Genomic DNA, 17333 nt, shown 5'->3' with positions numbered 1-17333 from the left:
GCAAAACTTAAATGTCCATTTCCTAATTTCTTTACTATTATTTTTCCATTATAGAAGCATTCACCAGGGATAGATTAAGTCATTGCTATGATGCAAAATTTGACTTGTTAGCACAGAGGAAGTCTGCTGATGTACCACTGCTGAGGGCTGAGGATCTGTTAGGGTATCCTGGTGTAAATCTGCCTACAATATTTGAATGTTTCTGCCTTGTTCTTGCTGTCCAGGTATGTGGGAAACCTTCCACGAATATTTGACTACTCTCCTCTTGATCCAACACAAGATTTCAACACTCAGATGTAAGTGACACTTCTTAATGATTTACTTGGTCAAGTTAAACAGAATCTAAATAATTTTATGTCAGGGCAAAAGAACACCTCTGCATGGGCTTGAAAGTGAGATATGGCACAAAGCAGAATGGGAAGATCTGCCTGCTTAATTGCAGGTAATGATGTTTCATCAGGGGGTCAAAGACAATAAACTTTTCTGCTTGGAATAAGAACCTTTTTCCTGTTTTTCTCACGTTTGTTTCTACTCTGCCACTTTCTTCCCTACAGGGCTAAATTGGGACATGGCCTCCTTTCAGGCCAGTACTCTAAGCCACCCATGAAATCTGAGCTTATTGAGCAGGTGATGAAAGAAGAACACAAGGTATTTAACTGGGTTTGTGCAGCCTGGTAACTAGGTAAAAGTGATATCCTGAGAAAAGGGAACAGGTGCTGGGCATTGAAGAACACGTGTGGATCCAGCATGGAATGCTTTGCAAGGTGGAATGTGCAGGATTCTAGTCAGGAATATATTAGTCAGGGGCTATTTGTGCGAAGCATTAAAGCAACCATTGGTTCTGCTAGTAAAGTATTTTGCTGCTCCAGTGATCAGTGCAAAAGTTCATAGAACTTGCAACTTTATGTTCTCTGAGAAACAAACAAACAAAAAAAAGTTATCTAGACAGTCCTGAGTATTTGGAAGCAAAGTTCTAAGCCCTCCTTAAATTTCAGAAAGAAGTATAAAGAGCTAAAGAGTTGTTTCCGGGAAATGTCTGACAATATTCCATCTGATTGCAGGAGAAGCTGTCTAGGTAATGTAAGATTAAGTCATGCTGGAGGCTTTCATGTAGATGAAGGAGGGGCCATGCAGAGCCATGTCCACTGGGGCTTTATTCAAGTATTTTATGGTACAGAAATCATGTGGGATCTATCCTAGAAACACAGCAGTATATGTGGCTTTGGATATCAATTGAAACCCTAATTTCTAGACACCCTGAGGAGTACAGTATATATCCTGATTTATAATAACTCACAATAGAAAAAACCTTGGAATCTGCTTTCTCAGAATAGGCAATTTCAGAGCAAAGATATACTGAGGGGCATGTACTGTATAGCTACTATGCTAGACACAAAGAAGAAAGGAATTGGAGGATGAAAAACCTTTTTTCCCATGTTTATATAATACAGAATTTTATTTCTCTGTCATAGTGAGTGTTAGCAGTGGGAGACTGTCCTTTTATTTTTACTGTAATTTGCAGTAATTTTACAGCAAAACAGATATTTAGCTCACAATATCTAGCAAGTATCTAGCTTCAGGAACTCCGGTATTGTTGGTTCTGTAATCTTCATACTACCTTTGTGGTGTTCTTCTGCAACATGAAAGTTGCTTGTTTCTCTTATGCTACAAAAATCATTGTAACAGCCGTAGACCTGTGTCTTCATCTGTCTGTGCTGCTTCCTCATCCAGCAGTGAATACATTCACCCTCACAGTCATAAGAAAGCCTCTTCATATTCTTTGTCCAACAGTCTTTTGGTTTTAGTAGTAAGGAGGCTTTTTGACGAAGGCCTGACTGATATTTGTTAATAATAATAATAATAATATTTGTTAATAATAATAATAATAACAAGGTTAATAGGCACTGCCTGATTCACTGGTTTATCTTTTTACCTGTTCTTGCTTGCTTTTGTGAAGAAGAAAAGCTGTCAGTAGCTTAGTGGTGAGATGGAAAAGTTTCTTCTCTTTTTTGTAAGTTGGTTTAACTTTCCATCAGCCTTTGGAGAGTGAGAAGATTAGTTCAGATTTTGCCTTTCTGTTCAAACTCTGCTGCTTCTGGAGTTGCCTTTGTTTTCCCTAGAATCATCCAATTCACAGTTGTCTTAAGCACAATCTTAGTTATTGGGACAATGTTATTCTACCCCAGTAAATCTGTTGTTTTAGGTTTGGTTTACTATTCAAACCGTCTACTTTGAAACATCTTTTTTTAGAGTGATGCTAGGAAAACTGGACCGAGAATATATTTGTATTCCTGACAGCCTGTGTTACTGTGACCCCAAGCAGCATGTGGAGTCAAACCACAGACTCCACAGATGGGATATTTAGAAATGAAAGGTCAATTAATAATGTATACTCAAAATACTACCTGTAGAAAAGAGCTGTATTTATGGAGAAAGAATCTCTGATATGAAATTGTAGTTTTATATACAATAGAAGTCATGCATGCTTCTGTCACAGAAGCGTGGTGGTAATTTCTATGAAAATAGATATTTTCCTTTACCTTCATCTTATAGGTTATTGATATAGGAATTTCTTCCTATCAATCAGATAGGAATCAGAATGCTGAGGAGATTTTGGACAAGGATCGGGCATCTGGTGCAGAGTAGTTTGCATGATCTGAAAGTCCGATGTCTCCTGAGTGATTTGGACAATGAATTAATCCTGCTTGTTTCCTTTAAATAAAGTTTAAAACTTATCAGTGCATCACTGTGACTAAGGAATAGTGGAATAGATTTCCACTGACTCCTCACATGAAATTCTGTGTACTGACTGCCGGGCTTTCTTACACGCATACAGGATATGAATGAAGAATAATGTGCTGGCACTTCAGGGACTTGAATCCTTTGAATAAACCTAAATCTCCATGTTTAGCCCAGCAGCCACCACTAGCAATGAGATGTTGTGAACTTTTTAATGACAGATGGTATAAAACTGTCAGGTAGTAGTAGCCATCTACTGGCATTTAAACATACTTGTGTTGTTCATAAGTTCAGTTTAGTAAAGTTATAGTTACATGCATCAGATTACTTCCTTATCAAGCAATTCATAGCATGTATTAGGATTTGAAACAGCTTTTACTGCTTTTGTTCTTTGTTATGAGATTTATGTAGAAAAAAAATCAAGTGTATATACTTGCTCCATTCCTTCACTCTGGGCATACAAATCTATGTTCTGTTGGTTTGGGGATGCTTTTTTGTCTGGCGTCTCACCACCCTCCTGCCCCCCCCCAATAATACTGGTATTCATGCGGGTAGTATTTTGTCATCCAGAGAGTTGTACTGATATTTATAATAAACATAATTGCACAGGATTTTAGGCTCTCAGCTTTTTCAAGTGTTTCTGCTTTGTGTCTGTAAAATAAATTATTCATTTTATTTTTATTCTTTTTTTCCCTTCTCCTACATGCAAAGACGTTCTCTAGCTTTCTGGGTCTTTGGCGTTCATCCAAAGTTTTTGGGAGTTGTTGCCTGTGAAAGCATTCATGTGAGATCTGCAGTGGTCCAGCACAGACTATATTTAGCTAAACTGTTTTGCAACTGTTGATGGGGAAAGTATGCCAGGTATTCTATAAATATTCATGGTACTTTGGAGCTAAAATTTTTCACCTCAGCAGTTTAGTCTGGAAATGGCAGCAGTTTTGTTGGACCCACTTAACATTAAACCAGGCTGGAAGCCTAAAGGGTCATCAGCTAGGACTTGATTTTCTGTTTAGAGCTTTGACATTTCTTCTGTTATTTTTCTTGTTCTTGAGGTGGAAAGGGTTTAGAGGGGAAGATCCAATCCTCTTCTATACACTGTCACATATAGCATGTTTCCAGCATGCTCAAAGGGATGAATAGAAAGTGTATAAATGGAAACATTGCATTATACATCAGGGCAAATGTGCCACCTTGCTTCTGACATAGAAAGAAGCCTGGTCCTAGCTTTAGTGAAAGGCTGCTGAAGACACTGAAGTGATAAATAACCCAAGATTCTGAAATCCCTAGAATATCTCTGTTCATGTGATACTGAGGCTCTGTCTCTTTATGAGAGCCTTTAAAGAGCATCTTAGCCTAATGTGGTTGCTGGGGTACTGCCAGAAATTGGTAAAGCATTAAAACTGAGAATCTGCTTCTGACTTGAATGTTCTAGGAATACCTTGCCTTGGTGAAACCAAGAGTAAAATTTTTCTCTTTTAGTGTGTTTGGTATGCCTTCCATTCATGCTACTTTTTCTGGTTTTATATTGGTGTGATAGTCCAACTGTAGTAAAGAATGAGATTGCTGAGTATTTAAAAGCATCTGATGTCTCCTGAGGCTACACTTTTGCTTGGATTGTATTGAAAATTACTTGGTCTCATGGAGGATAAGGGCAAATCTGAGTAAAAGATTCTGTTTCCAAAGTGTTATTTAAAAGGGATAATAGCTGGTGTTGTCTTGAGGATGCAGTTTGGGGTGGTTGGGGAAGCTTCTTAAAGTGGTATAGAGGGTGAGAAAGTCAAAACTAGGACTCTTCTGGAAGCGAGAGATTTCCTGATTCAGGGTGGTTTCATACTGATGTAACTGAATGGCTAAAGGCAGTATGTGCTGGTCCTTCAACATGACCAACACCTGCAAATTGAAAATTCATGTCTGTTCTTAACAACCCATTTGAGAATGTGTGCTGCACACAAAAGTTGTTCTCTGCTTGATTCTATAGGGGTCTCTGGAAAGGTTCTGTCATGAGTAAAGCTGCTAGCTGATAATACCTGTCTGAAAACTTTAGCAAACCTTCAGTAATCTCTTTTAACTTGCAAATGCCATAGAAAATCAAATAGAGTGAATGCTGTAGGAACTATGGTGTAAACCATATTTTAAAACACCCAAATCATGTTTCAGGACCCTTTCCATTATGAAAAACCAGATGAAACTGAAACAATATCAATTCTCTAGTGGAAGAAATGGGCCGCAGATAGATCTAGTGGAGTGACCTTGGGATATTTGCTCCAGAAATGAATAAAAAATCCTTCTTTAAAAAATTTCTCTTTCTTTTATTTAGCCTCAACACAATGGAATATCTCCCCGGATGTTTAAAGCTTTTATAAGTAAAGGCCACCCAGAATTTTCCTCTAATAGACAACAAGATGCACAGGAATTTTTCCTACATCTTATAAATCTAGTAGAGGTGAGAAAATCTGAATTACTGCTTCTTTTCCCTGGTTATGTTGGACAATGAGGGCACAGCTGTTACATGAGTGGCTCGATTTTTTTTTTTTTTTGTTATACTCTTTTTTTTAGCCTTGGATATGTAGAAAATGGCACTAATTAAAATGTATTTTGGTTTAGAAACTTTTGTTTCTTTAATTCTCCCTTCTCTTTACTTCAGACTCTTGCATGACCACACACACAGGGCCAATGCTGCTGATAACATCTGCAACAGATATAGAGAGGTCAAGCATCACTGTACAAGCTTTTATGAACATATGTCCTTTTAAATTGCTGTTCATTTTGTGATTACATGCTATCCATTCGTTTAACGTGTTAAAATCTGTCTTGGAATATTAATGAATTGGGTATTATGATTATTATTATTATTCAAAATTTGTATCATCATTGGGAGCAAACTAATTGGCGTGTCCAGTTCTTTTACAAATCCCAGCTGTACATCAATGAGCCATTATGGGAGGAAGAACTCCCGTGCTGAAAGCAAAGTGAATATTTGTCAGTTGAATGTTTCTGTATAAAATGTTAGTTCCACTGATCTCCAGCTCAGTGCTGTGTGTAGAAGAATCAGTACTGTGAATTTTAATGCTGTCTTTCTGAAAAGGAGATTTACAAATACATGCGGTTTTGATTTAAAGCATTTCTTTCTTCATCCTTCCTATCTCTTTTTCCACTTTTCCCCAAGAATCGAGGGTGTTTATTCGTGTGTTTCAGTCTAGATGAAGTTATTCACATTTGCATGCATAATGTTCCACATCTCAAAATGCATGTACTGATTATAGGGTGGTAGAAGACATTTTTCTGGTTTTTGCCTGATAACAGACATTAACATGAACAATAAAGAGAAAGTGTGTTATTTGTATGACATTCCCATCTGGATAAGGAAGCACAAGTTACTTGTTCTGTTTCAGTGAAGATTTGGAGTGGTGGGAGCAATTCTATTTGCTGAAAAGATTGTCCATGTTATTTACCTGAGGTTTCTATCTTTACTGTAACCTGCCACTTTCCTACCTTCTTCTGTTCACCTTGGTTCAGTCAGATTCATTAGGTACATACTCTGCAAGTTACTATATGTAGAAAGATAGTAGAAAGATACTGCTGTGTATGCAGACATTGTGGACTTCAATGGGATTCTCTGTGGGTGCAAGCATTCTGCGTCCAAGAAAATACAAGCTGAGCTGTCAGATCTGGGTGCAAGATTGGTGTCTTTGTATTTACCATAAAACAAATATCAGCCTTTGGGTTCTCTGGTCGTTTTAATGTTTGTCACTTAAATGATAGGATCTAATATTCCTTTCAGAGGAACCCTATAGGTTCAGAAAACCCTAGTGATGTTTTCCGGTTCCTGGTGGAAGAACGCACACAATGCTGCCAGTCCAGAAAGGTCCGCTACACAGAGAGGGTGGACTACATCATGCAGTTACCTGTTCCAATGGAGGCAGCAACAAACAAAGGTAAAGAAACTGGTCCATTGACTGACCTTCTGGTGATTCTGTTGCTTATAAAAGAGCATGTTATTTCCAAGTAATGGCTTGGGTAGTATGTTAATTTATGAATTTAGCATATGGTGCTGCTCAACTTGCCAGTGTGAGGACTCTAACTAGATTGTACATAATCCTCTCCTGTCTGGAAAGTCATATGACACAGATAGACAGCAATATTTTTCCAAGTCAGATTGAGCTGATAAAGTGAGTAGTTGGTGTTACTATTAACACAGGATTCTGTCTGTCATTGCAAGGTTTTGATTGCCTTTTGCTCAGTATTTCTAGTTTTGTGTCTTCACCATGAACAGAAACCTTCAAACCTTGTGGTTGTAAGTGTAGCTCCTGACCCCAATGCAGACAAAAAGTTTTGATGTCTAGCTAGAGCCCTGTAAAAGTGTTATTGCTAAGTAGTTTTTTGCATTTCTAAAACTTGCAAAAATAAGACTGGTGAAGGTAATCATAACTACAACAATATTTATTTAGCTTTTAGTGTCATGTATATTTCTCAGATGAATTAATTGCCTATGAATTGAAGAGGCGAGAAGCAGAAGCTGCAAGGAGACCTCCACCAGAGCTTGTTCGTGCCAAGATCCCATTTAGCGCGTGTCTGCAGGCCTTTTCTGAACCTAGCAACGTAGAGGATTTCTGGAGCAGTGCCCTTCAAGCAAAATCTGCAGGAGTTAAGTAAGTGTGTGTCTGGTTGCCTATTAAAAACCTATATGGTAGTGCTCTGTGCTTATGGAGATGAAGATATAAAAGAAGGAACCAGTCTTGTGTGTTTATAGTCAGGTAGATAAAAGAACCAAGAACATCTTGGGCTTAAAAAAGCATTAAGAAGAAATAGGATAGCAAGTAGAGATCAGTGCAATTTTCAGGGGCAGTATTTCTTACTGAGAGCAAGAATTAGTCTCTTATCCAGTTACATTTTTGTCAGCAGCACGGTGTGGTTGAAAATTGGGCTCTGTAACTGGATTACTGTGGCTAGGTACCTTCTATTTTTAGATCACTTAACGTATCAATGACTCATTGCTGTCTTAGCATACAGCTTCACTGACATTGTATTGAAAACTGGGAGACAAGTGCACATAGTGGAGAAAAATGCAGCAGAAATCTGAAGGGTTTTTGTATTAGCTGTGAACGTGTTGGAAGAACATTCTACTCTTTAAACAGATTCAGGGTTAATTTGTAATCTAGCTGTTCTTCATCCCCTAGGTCTGTAAAAGTATTGAAAGAGGAAGAATAATTTACTATTTCAAATTAAAAAGTTTCATGCTGCAGATGGTAAAGTTACTAAAATTGCAAGATGGTGGTAACAAGAATTTAGAAAGTAGTTATTTATAGTATGGTAGGAAAGCCTTATATTTATGATGCATTTGCTGTATTTTACCCAGAATTAGGTGAATTGGAAGATGAAGGGAAGGATGCAGGAGATCAAATGTAGGAAAAATGGGAGCATAGAGAAGGAGAATGGTGGTACATAAAATGTTATGTTGTGTTCAAGATTAAACTTTTTCTTTTCACTAAGAGGGCAAATATCAGGGATCCCCTTAAGAGTCATCCTCTATTTTGATAAATATAGTAGCTCAGTAAGAATATAATTTAGGTTTTTTATATAGTACTTTCATGTGAAAAACTACAAATGACAGCTTTTTAATCTTTGCTTAATGAAATGCTTTATACGTGGACTGATACCTTGGGGACAATGCTACTGTTACTAGAAAGGGAGTGAAAAAAAATGCAGATTTAATTGTTAATGTACACCCTCCTTGCTGCCCTAAGGACCTTGAACTCCACCATTTCATGGTCACTGCAGCCACGGCTGCCCTTGAGCTTCACATTCCCCACCAGCCCTTCCTTGTTGGTGAGAACAAGGGCCAGCATAGCACCTCTCCTTGTTGGCTCCTCTGTCACTTGGAGAAGGAAGTTATCATCAGCACATTCCAGGAACCTCCTGGCTTGCTTATGCCCTGCTGTGTTGTCCCTCCAACAGATATCAGGGTGGTTGAAGTCCCCCATGAGAACCAGGGCTTGGGAGTGTGAGGCTGCTCCTATTTGTCTGTAGAGGATCTCATCTGCTTCCTCTTCTTGGTCAGGGGCCTGTAGCAGACCCCCACCATAATGTCCCCTGTCCCTGCTCTACCTCTAATCCTGACCCATAAGCTCTTGATCAGCTCCTCATCCATCCTCAGGTGCTCCATGACCTCAGCTGGTCATTGACATTACTTGTAGTTGTTTTCTGTAGTCTTCCTACAAGCTGAATTGTCTGCAAGGGCTGAAAATCAGGATATGAATGTATAGAAAGCTACTACCATACTCCAGTGTACTTGAAAACTTTTTTGTGAAGTCTATGTTTATAAAATCCATCACTATTCATCTCACTCAGGGCTAAAGTTAGTCATCTCAGCATGCATGAGGTACTGAAATCTGTGCTGCTTGTGATTTTGTTGCTTTGTTTCACTGAATTGTATTTCTTGTGCTTCCCAGGACTTCTCGTTTTGCTTCATTTCCTGAGTACTTAGTGGTGCAGATAAAGAAATTCACCTTTGGCCTTGATTGGATACCCAAAAAGCTTGGTATGTGCCTTTTAAATTTCTTTTGTAGACTTTTTATAGACTTTTTCTCATTCTATCCAACATAATCTATAAGGTGTACACACTTTGGTCTATAATGAGAACCTGGCTTGAGTCTCAAGTTTATACCATGAAGATCCCAATTGAATATTGTTTTCTTTTATGACAAATTAAACCAATCCATCAGGTCTGTGGAGTTAAAATACAGTTTCATGTAGTCTGACCTCCTAGCTAAATTGTGCTTTAGTGTTCTGAATTTCTCAAATAATTGATTTCAGGAGGAGAATCCTGGCTGTGTTTGTAGCTTCAGTACCAGAGTTCCCTCTCTGAAGGAGTGGGTTGCACCGTGAGGTTGTTTTGCTGGATTCATAAGCTTACCCAGTTTCTCTACTTTTGTAGATGTTTCTGTGGACATGCCAGATTTCCTAGATGTCAGCCACCTTCGGGCCAGGGGTCTCCAGCCAGGAGAAGAGGAACTTCCAGACATTGCTCCTCCCATTGTCATTCCCGATGACCCAAAGGGTATTTACTGATTTCTTCTCTGTTGATTCTCTCCTGTATTCCCCTTTTCCTCTAGCATATACTGATTCTCCTTAAGCTTTCCAGGCATAGATTAAGATTCAAAATCTTATTCATTTTTAAATTACAATAATTGTTAGGTTGCAGTAGGCCCTAGCAGCTGTGCGTGCGTACATAGTCCACTTCTCTGGATGTACTTGAGTCTCTGTCTCAAGGAGCTGATGTCAAACTGATGACTGAAATATTTGTAGAGCAGAAAGAGGAGTAATTAACATGCTGCTTTTTTCTTAAATACTGTTTCTTTTACACTAAAGTTCAGAAAAAAGAATATTAGAATATCCTCCTTCCTCATACCCTGGGTTTCTCTGGAGAATGAAATGGTTTATAGCAAGTAAAATTGTGTTTTTGTAGTGTGACCTCAGACCCAGGTTGTTGCAGTTTCCTCCAGATGACTCAAGTTTGGGTGTCTCAGTATTTAATAAGAAAAGAGTAATGCAACTACTCTTATGACATGATTGCCCCATTTGCTTGGAGGTTTGTAATAGTGATGGTATAATACCAAGCTGTATGCATGTGAAAGGAAGTGAGTACCTGAACTCATGTATTAGAGCAAAGGCTATGGCAAAATTCAATTCTCTGAAGTTTTTAGTTTTGTCCTTTATCTGTAGCCTCCTTACCAAGGCCTGTTCTTTTTTTATCTTCTTGCTCAATGGACTGACCTAGTTTAATTGTAAGTGCATGTGTGATAGTACCTTATTTATAGCAAAATAGATTCTTGCTTGAGTTGGTTTAGGTCAGCCATTATCTGTATTTCCTATTGGTTTATAGTACCAGTGACATCTGCTCTGAGTTGAGTTAGGGAAACCACTGGACAGAAACATCCCTAGTCTAATTCATGGCAAAAATGTCAGGGATGTAAGGATGAACATGTCCTGCCTGTATGAGCTCAAATATTTCGATGACTTTGAAAACATGGGGTTGTTTTTCCCATATTAATCTACTTAACGTTCATACAAGTCCTTTTCCCTCCCTGTTTTTTTTTCCTTTCTCAATTTTCAGATCGGATGACGAACCATTTTGTGGAGTGTAGGTATCTAATTTTTCTGAGACTGGTATTTCAGCTGCTTAAAAAATTGTCAGGCTTTTGCTCAGCTAGTGGCTTCTCTCTCCTCAGAGATTCATGGGGTATTGCCTTGCATGCTTCTAAATAACAGCTGATTTTTTTTTTGCTTGTTCAGCTTTTACTTGCATGTGTGCAGGACTCTTAAAGAGTCTGTAGTAGCATCAGCATAGCCAGAATATGAGCTCCTCTTCTATCTGCTGCTCATCAGCAGGATCTTGCAGTTCTGGGAGACGTAGCTGCTTGATCCTGGCTCCCTCTGGACTTTGATCTCAGCTGAAGCTGTCAGACCCTGACATTCAGAGATGAAGTTCAACTGGAGACTGCTAGATTGAGCAGCTGTTGTTTCTCTCACCTGCAAGATCCTGTCTTTAAGATAAGTGATTGCTTTTGGCTGCCTGTCCTGTCCCACTCAGTGGGTGGATGAGGGCAAGGTTTCTTTTGGATATCTGCATGGCAACCTGGAAGACCTGGAACAATGCTTTGAGAGGTTCAATTAAACAACAATTTTATTAAAAGATGTAAAAATATCACGGAATTACAAAAGATAAATGACTTGGCAAAGAAAACATAACAATATAACCTTCTAACAACACTAAAACTTACAACGATGTGACAACTACTAACTGTAATGATATCACAATTGCCAACAATATTAAAGACCTGCAACCACTTATAAAACTTGCAATCACTTATCGGTGCTAAAACATGCAATCACTTATCACAGTGAGGCTTCCCACAGAAACTTGCTGAACAAGCCCTGAAGGAGCTGGAATCACCTTTTAATACTAAAACTTGTAACAGTGTTACCCTTATGTGCCAGTGAAGTTAGTCAGAGACAAAGGGACAGAGAAAAAGTGAGAGAGAGAAAGAAAAAAGGGAACTCAAAAAGAGAAGGGAAACAATAGAGACAGAAAAGATTACAGAATTATAGCACCGCCCTTGGATCCAGCTATGGTCTTTGGCTGAACTTTCTTTGTTGAAGGGAGGTGATGTCGTTAGCAAGGGAGTGGGGCCATAAGTCCTTCTGAACATTCCATACTTCCTCTTATCAACAAGGAGTAGGATTAGGGGTCCCTCAGCAGACAATTGCAGTCTTTCACAACAGAGAAGTTTGAGACAAACCATTTGTTTACAAGGCCTTCAGCAGACAATCACCTTGCATCCCTTATGGGGCCTTTGACAGGCAGTTGCAGTCTTTTTGTTAAACCACTTTCTCTTTTCCTCGCGTACACTGCCATCTCTAGCTAAGCTCAGCACCTAACTTCTTCACCCCTTGAAATCCAGTGGTGAGTTTCTTTAATAAAAAAAGGAATGTAGGAATTCATCAGGGTTTAAGGATCTATGTAGATTACTGAGACAAAAGATTACCCCTAAGTCCGTAACAAATGCTCTAATGCTTTGTACAAGGCTGTTTTCTAATGAGTGTGGGTTTATTGCAGTACTAAAACAAGTCCAGGAGATATGTATTGTAATATGGGGCACCATGAGTAACAATAAGAAATACTATACAATGGATGAAATTACTTTTATATTTTAGAAGATCCTTTCTTGTAGCTCTAGATATTGATGAGTCTTCAGTTATGCAACTGGCAGAGATGGGTTTTCCTTTGGAAGCATGTCGGAAGGCTGTGTACTATACAGGCAACCTGGGTGCTGAAGTTGCTTTCAACTGGATCATCGCACACATGGAAGAACCAGGTGAGTGACTGGAAGATGTAAGTTAAACTCAGCACCTGATTGTGCATTTTGGCAATCAGTAGAAATTTTCTAACGTGTGGCAGAGAAACAGCCCCCTTCCCCACCCCAGGAAACCTGGAGGTGTGAATGAATTTTCCCAAGCTGGTCTTGGGATATGCAGATCTTGATCATTATGTGGCACCTTCTGCCTAGAAGAAGACAACAAGCCTAAGCTACACCAGAAGTACACTGTCCTGTGCTCACTGATGGTGTGGGCCAGCTCTCTTGTTTTCCACCCTTTGGCTAGGTCTGTGCTGCTAAGAGGGAAGCTGACTTGTGATCGAGTGTAAGTACAAAGAATCCTGTGGTCTGGATGCTTTTCTTCCATATCAGCCTTTTCTAGCTCAGGCTAGAGCATTCATGCTGTGCTTAGAACTTGGGCTATCTACTGATGGACAGGGCTGCTAGGTGTTCTCCACTTCCTGTGTTTCCTTCATGCAAAGTTTGGACCCATGATTCAGCACTGAGTATACCTGAGCGCTCGCTTGCCAGGAAACTCCAGATTTGGTTGAATTCAACACTTCATTGTGTGTAAATGGGGAATGAGTTTCACTTGGGCTTAACTGACATATTTCAGCTATGGAATCCATTCATTTTACATCTACATGTGTATCAGCTGGGTTGTCTACTATTCTGGTGTCATCATTGCTTCCATACAAATCTTTGCTACTTTCCTGCAGTTGTTTCACTTCTGTGATGTTATCCCAGCCTCCTCAGTATGAGTTTGTTCACCTGGATATTTTGTAATGTGCACATTATCTTGTTCTGTTTAAGGCTTTCTGCACATCTAAATCCCAGCTGGCCCAGTGAAATTAACTTATGTTGATTTCAGGACTGCTTTTGAGATCCTGCTTGTTGTTTGTTTGTGTTTGTTGTTGACTTTAGTTCAGTGGGGCAAAAGAACAAACTGATTAATGGTTTTTTGTTTGTTCCAGACTTTGCTGAGCCATTGGTCATACCTGCATTTGGAGAAGTTGCTTCCAGTGGAGCAGCTGTGTTTGGAGCTGCTGGGCTAGATAACCAACCTCCTGAAGAGATGGTTGCAATTATCATTTCTATGGGCTTCCAGAGGAATCTAGCAATTCAAGCGCTGAAGGCAACAGTGAGTTCTATGACTTATTGGTAGCACTTGGGATTTGTTTCATATTATGTGCTTTATACATGTGCATGCTCGGATGCCTTTGAAACATGCCTATAAAAATCCAGTTAGTGGCTGATACACATAGAACTGTTCTGGCAAGGTATGGGATGCCTGACTTATCTGGGTTAGAGTGGGGAAAGTGGTTTGTATGTTCCATTTTAATGTGGAGGCAAGTAAAGAAAACTTAGCTTCTTTTACCTTCTGTTGAGAAACAACCTGGATGCCTAAAGACTATGCCTCTCAAAGATGAGAACTTGGGGGACATGGGGATTAACTGTGGGAGGATTTCTTTCTCATCTGTCAAGCTTCTGCAGAATGCTTGTTAAATACTGTTTTCCCATGGAGGTAGAGTATATATCTTACAAGTTTTCAGTGCTGTCAAACATGATCCTTGCTTTGATGAGTGGTAGCATGATGCTAGAGAATGTATTAAAGGCTGCTCTTTGCTTGTTTGACTCGCAGAACAATAATTTGGAGCGTGCGTTGGAATGGATCTTCAGCCACCCTGAAGTCGAGGAAGAAAGTGAACCTGCTCTGGACATGATGGATATGGAGAATAATGTTAATGCCAATATCCTTGCAGAGACAGGGTCAGAGGGACCCAGGATCAAAGATGGGTCTGGAAGTAAGTTCTCCTTCAGCTTAGAACTGGCTATCATGTTGTTACATCACACCTACACCACTCATAGAGCTCCTTTCTGTTTTGAAAGTAGTTATTGTGGTTTTTTGGACATGATCCAGACAATTTACTTAGAATCTTGCTTCTGTGGCTGAGTCCAGCTATATGGGGCTGCTAAATTCTGTGGGCTATGTTTGGTCAGAAAAATCTTTTCCTGGACTCTCAGAATAACCTGAGTCCTAAGTTTCTTGTTGTCACAGCATACAACTTTCTTCAGGCCTAGCTTTACATTTTGTTTTGTTGCTGTAAGATAAAAAGGCAAAGAAAAGCTGGAATGTTTAAATGTTCAGAGGCTGAGCATCCTAAAAATAATGCTGCTGTTACAAACCACCTGAGTTTCTGTCCTCCTACGGTTTGATGGGAGATTTAATAATCCCTTCAGCCAAATTCCTTATTCTAAATATGGCAGGTATAGTTGGTATCGTACACGTACTGCTATTTTTTTTTTCCTTTGAGATCCTCAGTCATACTACTGCTAAATAAACCACAAGATGGGGCTAATGTACAGCAAAGTTGTGAAGTAAGCAAAGAACCTATTGTAAGTGTAAAAGCACTAGATTACAAAAGCTTGGTGGTGGTTCTAACATAAGGATATCAAATAATGTTTTTTGGAGGGTCTTCAGTGACCAATTCTAGTAACTGTATTATGTTCTAAACTTGTACATCTGGGTTGGACTTGATGATCCTTGAGATCTTTTCCAACCTTAATGATTCTATGATCTTGACTATAATGTTCTTATAAAAAAAATTAATAACCAATTTGATTTTTGTTTCTGTCATTGCTGTTATTATATAAGAACATTCATTTCTTTGTCTCTAACGTTATAAAGACCAATCTTAAGTCTCTTGGAGACATGGGAAACATGTTTATCGTTAGGTTTAAAAAAAAGATTTGGAATAATTTTTTTTTGTGGTACTTAGCCTTTATAGACTGAGACCATTTACTGAGTGCCTGAAATCCTGATAACCAACATGATACTGTAAAATGGCTCCAGAAAGCCCTCTCCACCAAAATCCAGGCCCCTGTCTTTATGCAATATCCTGAAAGAAGGTACCCTTTTACTTTTGGTGGTAATTTGGGTGAATGGCATGAGTGGGTGGGGAGCAAGAACCAATGTTGAGTTCTCCAGACACTCTAAGCACAAAAATTGTCCTCATATGAAAGGAAGAGGTTTCTTTCCTGTCCTCTCTTTTATGGGCTGCTGAAATTTAAACTTCTGGTTTTTGTTTGATTTATAGGGGATCTATGATCACACATATAGGTAATTTGTGTGCAGATGAACTCCATATCTGACACTTTCTGTGGTGCTCTCTGTGAACTGGGAATGAATCTGCTGTTTTCCGTTTCCTAGTAGGTGCTGTGATCACAGCCCTGCTGTATGTGCACAGATCTATGTGGGTTTGATTTGGATTGGTTTGATGTTTGACAATGAATCTGACTGCTAGTTAAAGCGAAAATATGCTGCAGTCTTAACAGGAACTGTTTGGAGATGCAGAGTGAGTTAGGAGTGCTTAGCTGCTTTTCCAGTATTAGAAAGAAAGTTTCCTCTGGAGTCATACTGCAATGTTAGAAATAGAAGACTTATGGTCCCATTTGTATTTCTTAAACAGGATACGAGCTGTTTGGGTTCATCAGCCACATGGGAACATCCACAATGAGCGGCCACTATGTTTGTCATCTCAGAAAAGAAGGAAGGTGAGTGGAATTGGGAGAGATGCACAAGGATGAGCAAATGTTTTCTTTGAAGTGTGCATCTGTACAGAGCAGGATGTGTATTTGTGACAGACAAAATACACGTGTCATTACTGTGTATACATTTCCCACCAAAGAACTGAAGATTGTTACCAATTGTAGATGTGATGAGTCGGTTCTGATTCCGCTGAGGTCTATGCTGAAACGTGCCATCAGCTCTCCTGTGCTTGCTGTTCCAAATCTCCTCATTTTGGGGCATCAGTTCTGTATCTGGCTTTGTTTACCTGAGCTTCCCCCAACTTCCTTTCATTCCTCATCGACAGAAACCCATCAAACTATGGGCTGATACTAGTATTGCTGGTACTGCAGTGCTGATCGTGACTGTGATTTTGATGTGCTCCTATTATTTGGCATTGGGAATCACTGATTTTCCTTCATTTGAATTGCAACTACGCATGTAACTGCATGTCCCTCTTCCTTTTCAATTCCTAACTCCCTCAGTAAACCTCCTTCAGCTGTTTCTCTGATCTTTTGTTCTTGTTGCAATGCCTAAATTTAGATATTAAGCTCTTTGAAGTTTGAGTCTGAGAAGTCCCTGATAAACTTTTGGTTTTTATACAGATGGAATGTAATCAATTTTGTTTTCATTTCAGATGGGTGATCTACAATGACCTTAGAGTCTGTGCCTCAGAACGACCTCCCAAAGACCTGGGCTACATTTATTTTTACCACAGGATACCAAGTTAGGCTTCAAATCGATTACTCGGCCTTAAGAAACCATAAGCCTTTTTAACCTGCCCAAAAAGTGTACAATAAAAAGAAAATCTAAAACCAACTGAAGACCCCTAACCCTTGGACTGCCAAAAAAACAAAGAAAAACATGAGTTATTTATAGTTTATTTAAAACAGTCATTTGATGCCATCTTAAATGTTAGAGGGGAAATTTTACTAGGTGATGTATAGTACGTTGTTTTAAATTTATACACCTTAAAGGATACCTTAAGACCATGCAGATTACTGGTGGAGTTTGCAGCTCATATATGGAAAAAAACTGAAGTTTCAAAGTTGAATAAAAGCAGCCCAGTTCAGCCCAGCTCCTGCCTGTTCTGTCCATGCATCTGTTGAAGACAACGAAGAAATATTTGCGTCTTTGGTAACTAGGAGCCA

The 17333-nt window shown here is 39.2% G+C and overlaps 1 protein-coding gene across 1 annotated transcript in view; it reads left to right on the top strand.

Moving 5' to 3' along the window:
- The window catches only part of USP13 (ubiquitin specific peptidase 13 (isopeptidase T-3)), a 39078-nt gene extending 22109 nt beyond the window's left edge, over window positions 1-16969 (top strand). The window contains exons 8-20 of the mRNA XM_010074353.1: window positions 225-296; window positions 555-648; window positions 5057-5182; window positions 6521-6674; window positions 7214-7388; window positions 9189-9277; window positions 9674-9796; window positions 10853-10879; window positions 12471-12614; window positions 13589-13755; window positions 14257-14419; window positions 16085-16169; window positions 16820-16969. Coding sequence (XP_010072655.1) covers window positions 225-296; window positions 555-648; window positions 5057-5182; window positions 6521-6674; window positions 7214-7388; window positions 9189-9277; window positions 9674-9796; window positions 10853-10879; window positions 12471-12614; window positions 13589-13755; window positions 14257-14419; window positions 16085-16169; window positions 16820-16913 — 1513 coding nt within the window. The 3' untranslated portion in view covers window positions 16914-16969. The remainder of the gene's footprint in view (window positions 1-224; window positions 297-554; window positions 649-5056; window positions 5183-6520; window positions 6675-7213; window positions 7389-9188; window positions 9278-9673; window positions 9797-10852; window positions 10880-12470; window positions 12615-13588; window positions 13756-14256; window positions 14420-16084; window positions 16170-16819) is intronic.
- The last annotated feature ends 364 nt before the right edge of the window (window positions 16970-17333 follow it).

The sequence above is a fragment of the Pterocles gutturalis genome, unplaced genomic scaffold (assembly GCF_000699245.1).
Source record: "Pterocles gutturalis isolate BGI_N339 unplaced genomic scaffold, ASM69924v1 scaffold16807, whole genome shotgun sequence".
In the NCBI taxonomy this organism is placed as follows: Eukaryota; Metazoa; Chordata; class Aves; order Pterocliformes; family Pteroclidae; genus Pterocles; species Pterocles gutturalis.
The sequence above is the reverse complement of the archived record's forward strand: the minus strand, read 5'-3'. Positions and strand labels throughout refer to the sequence as shown.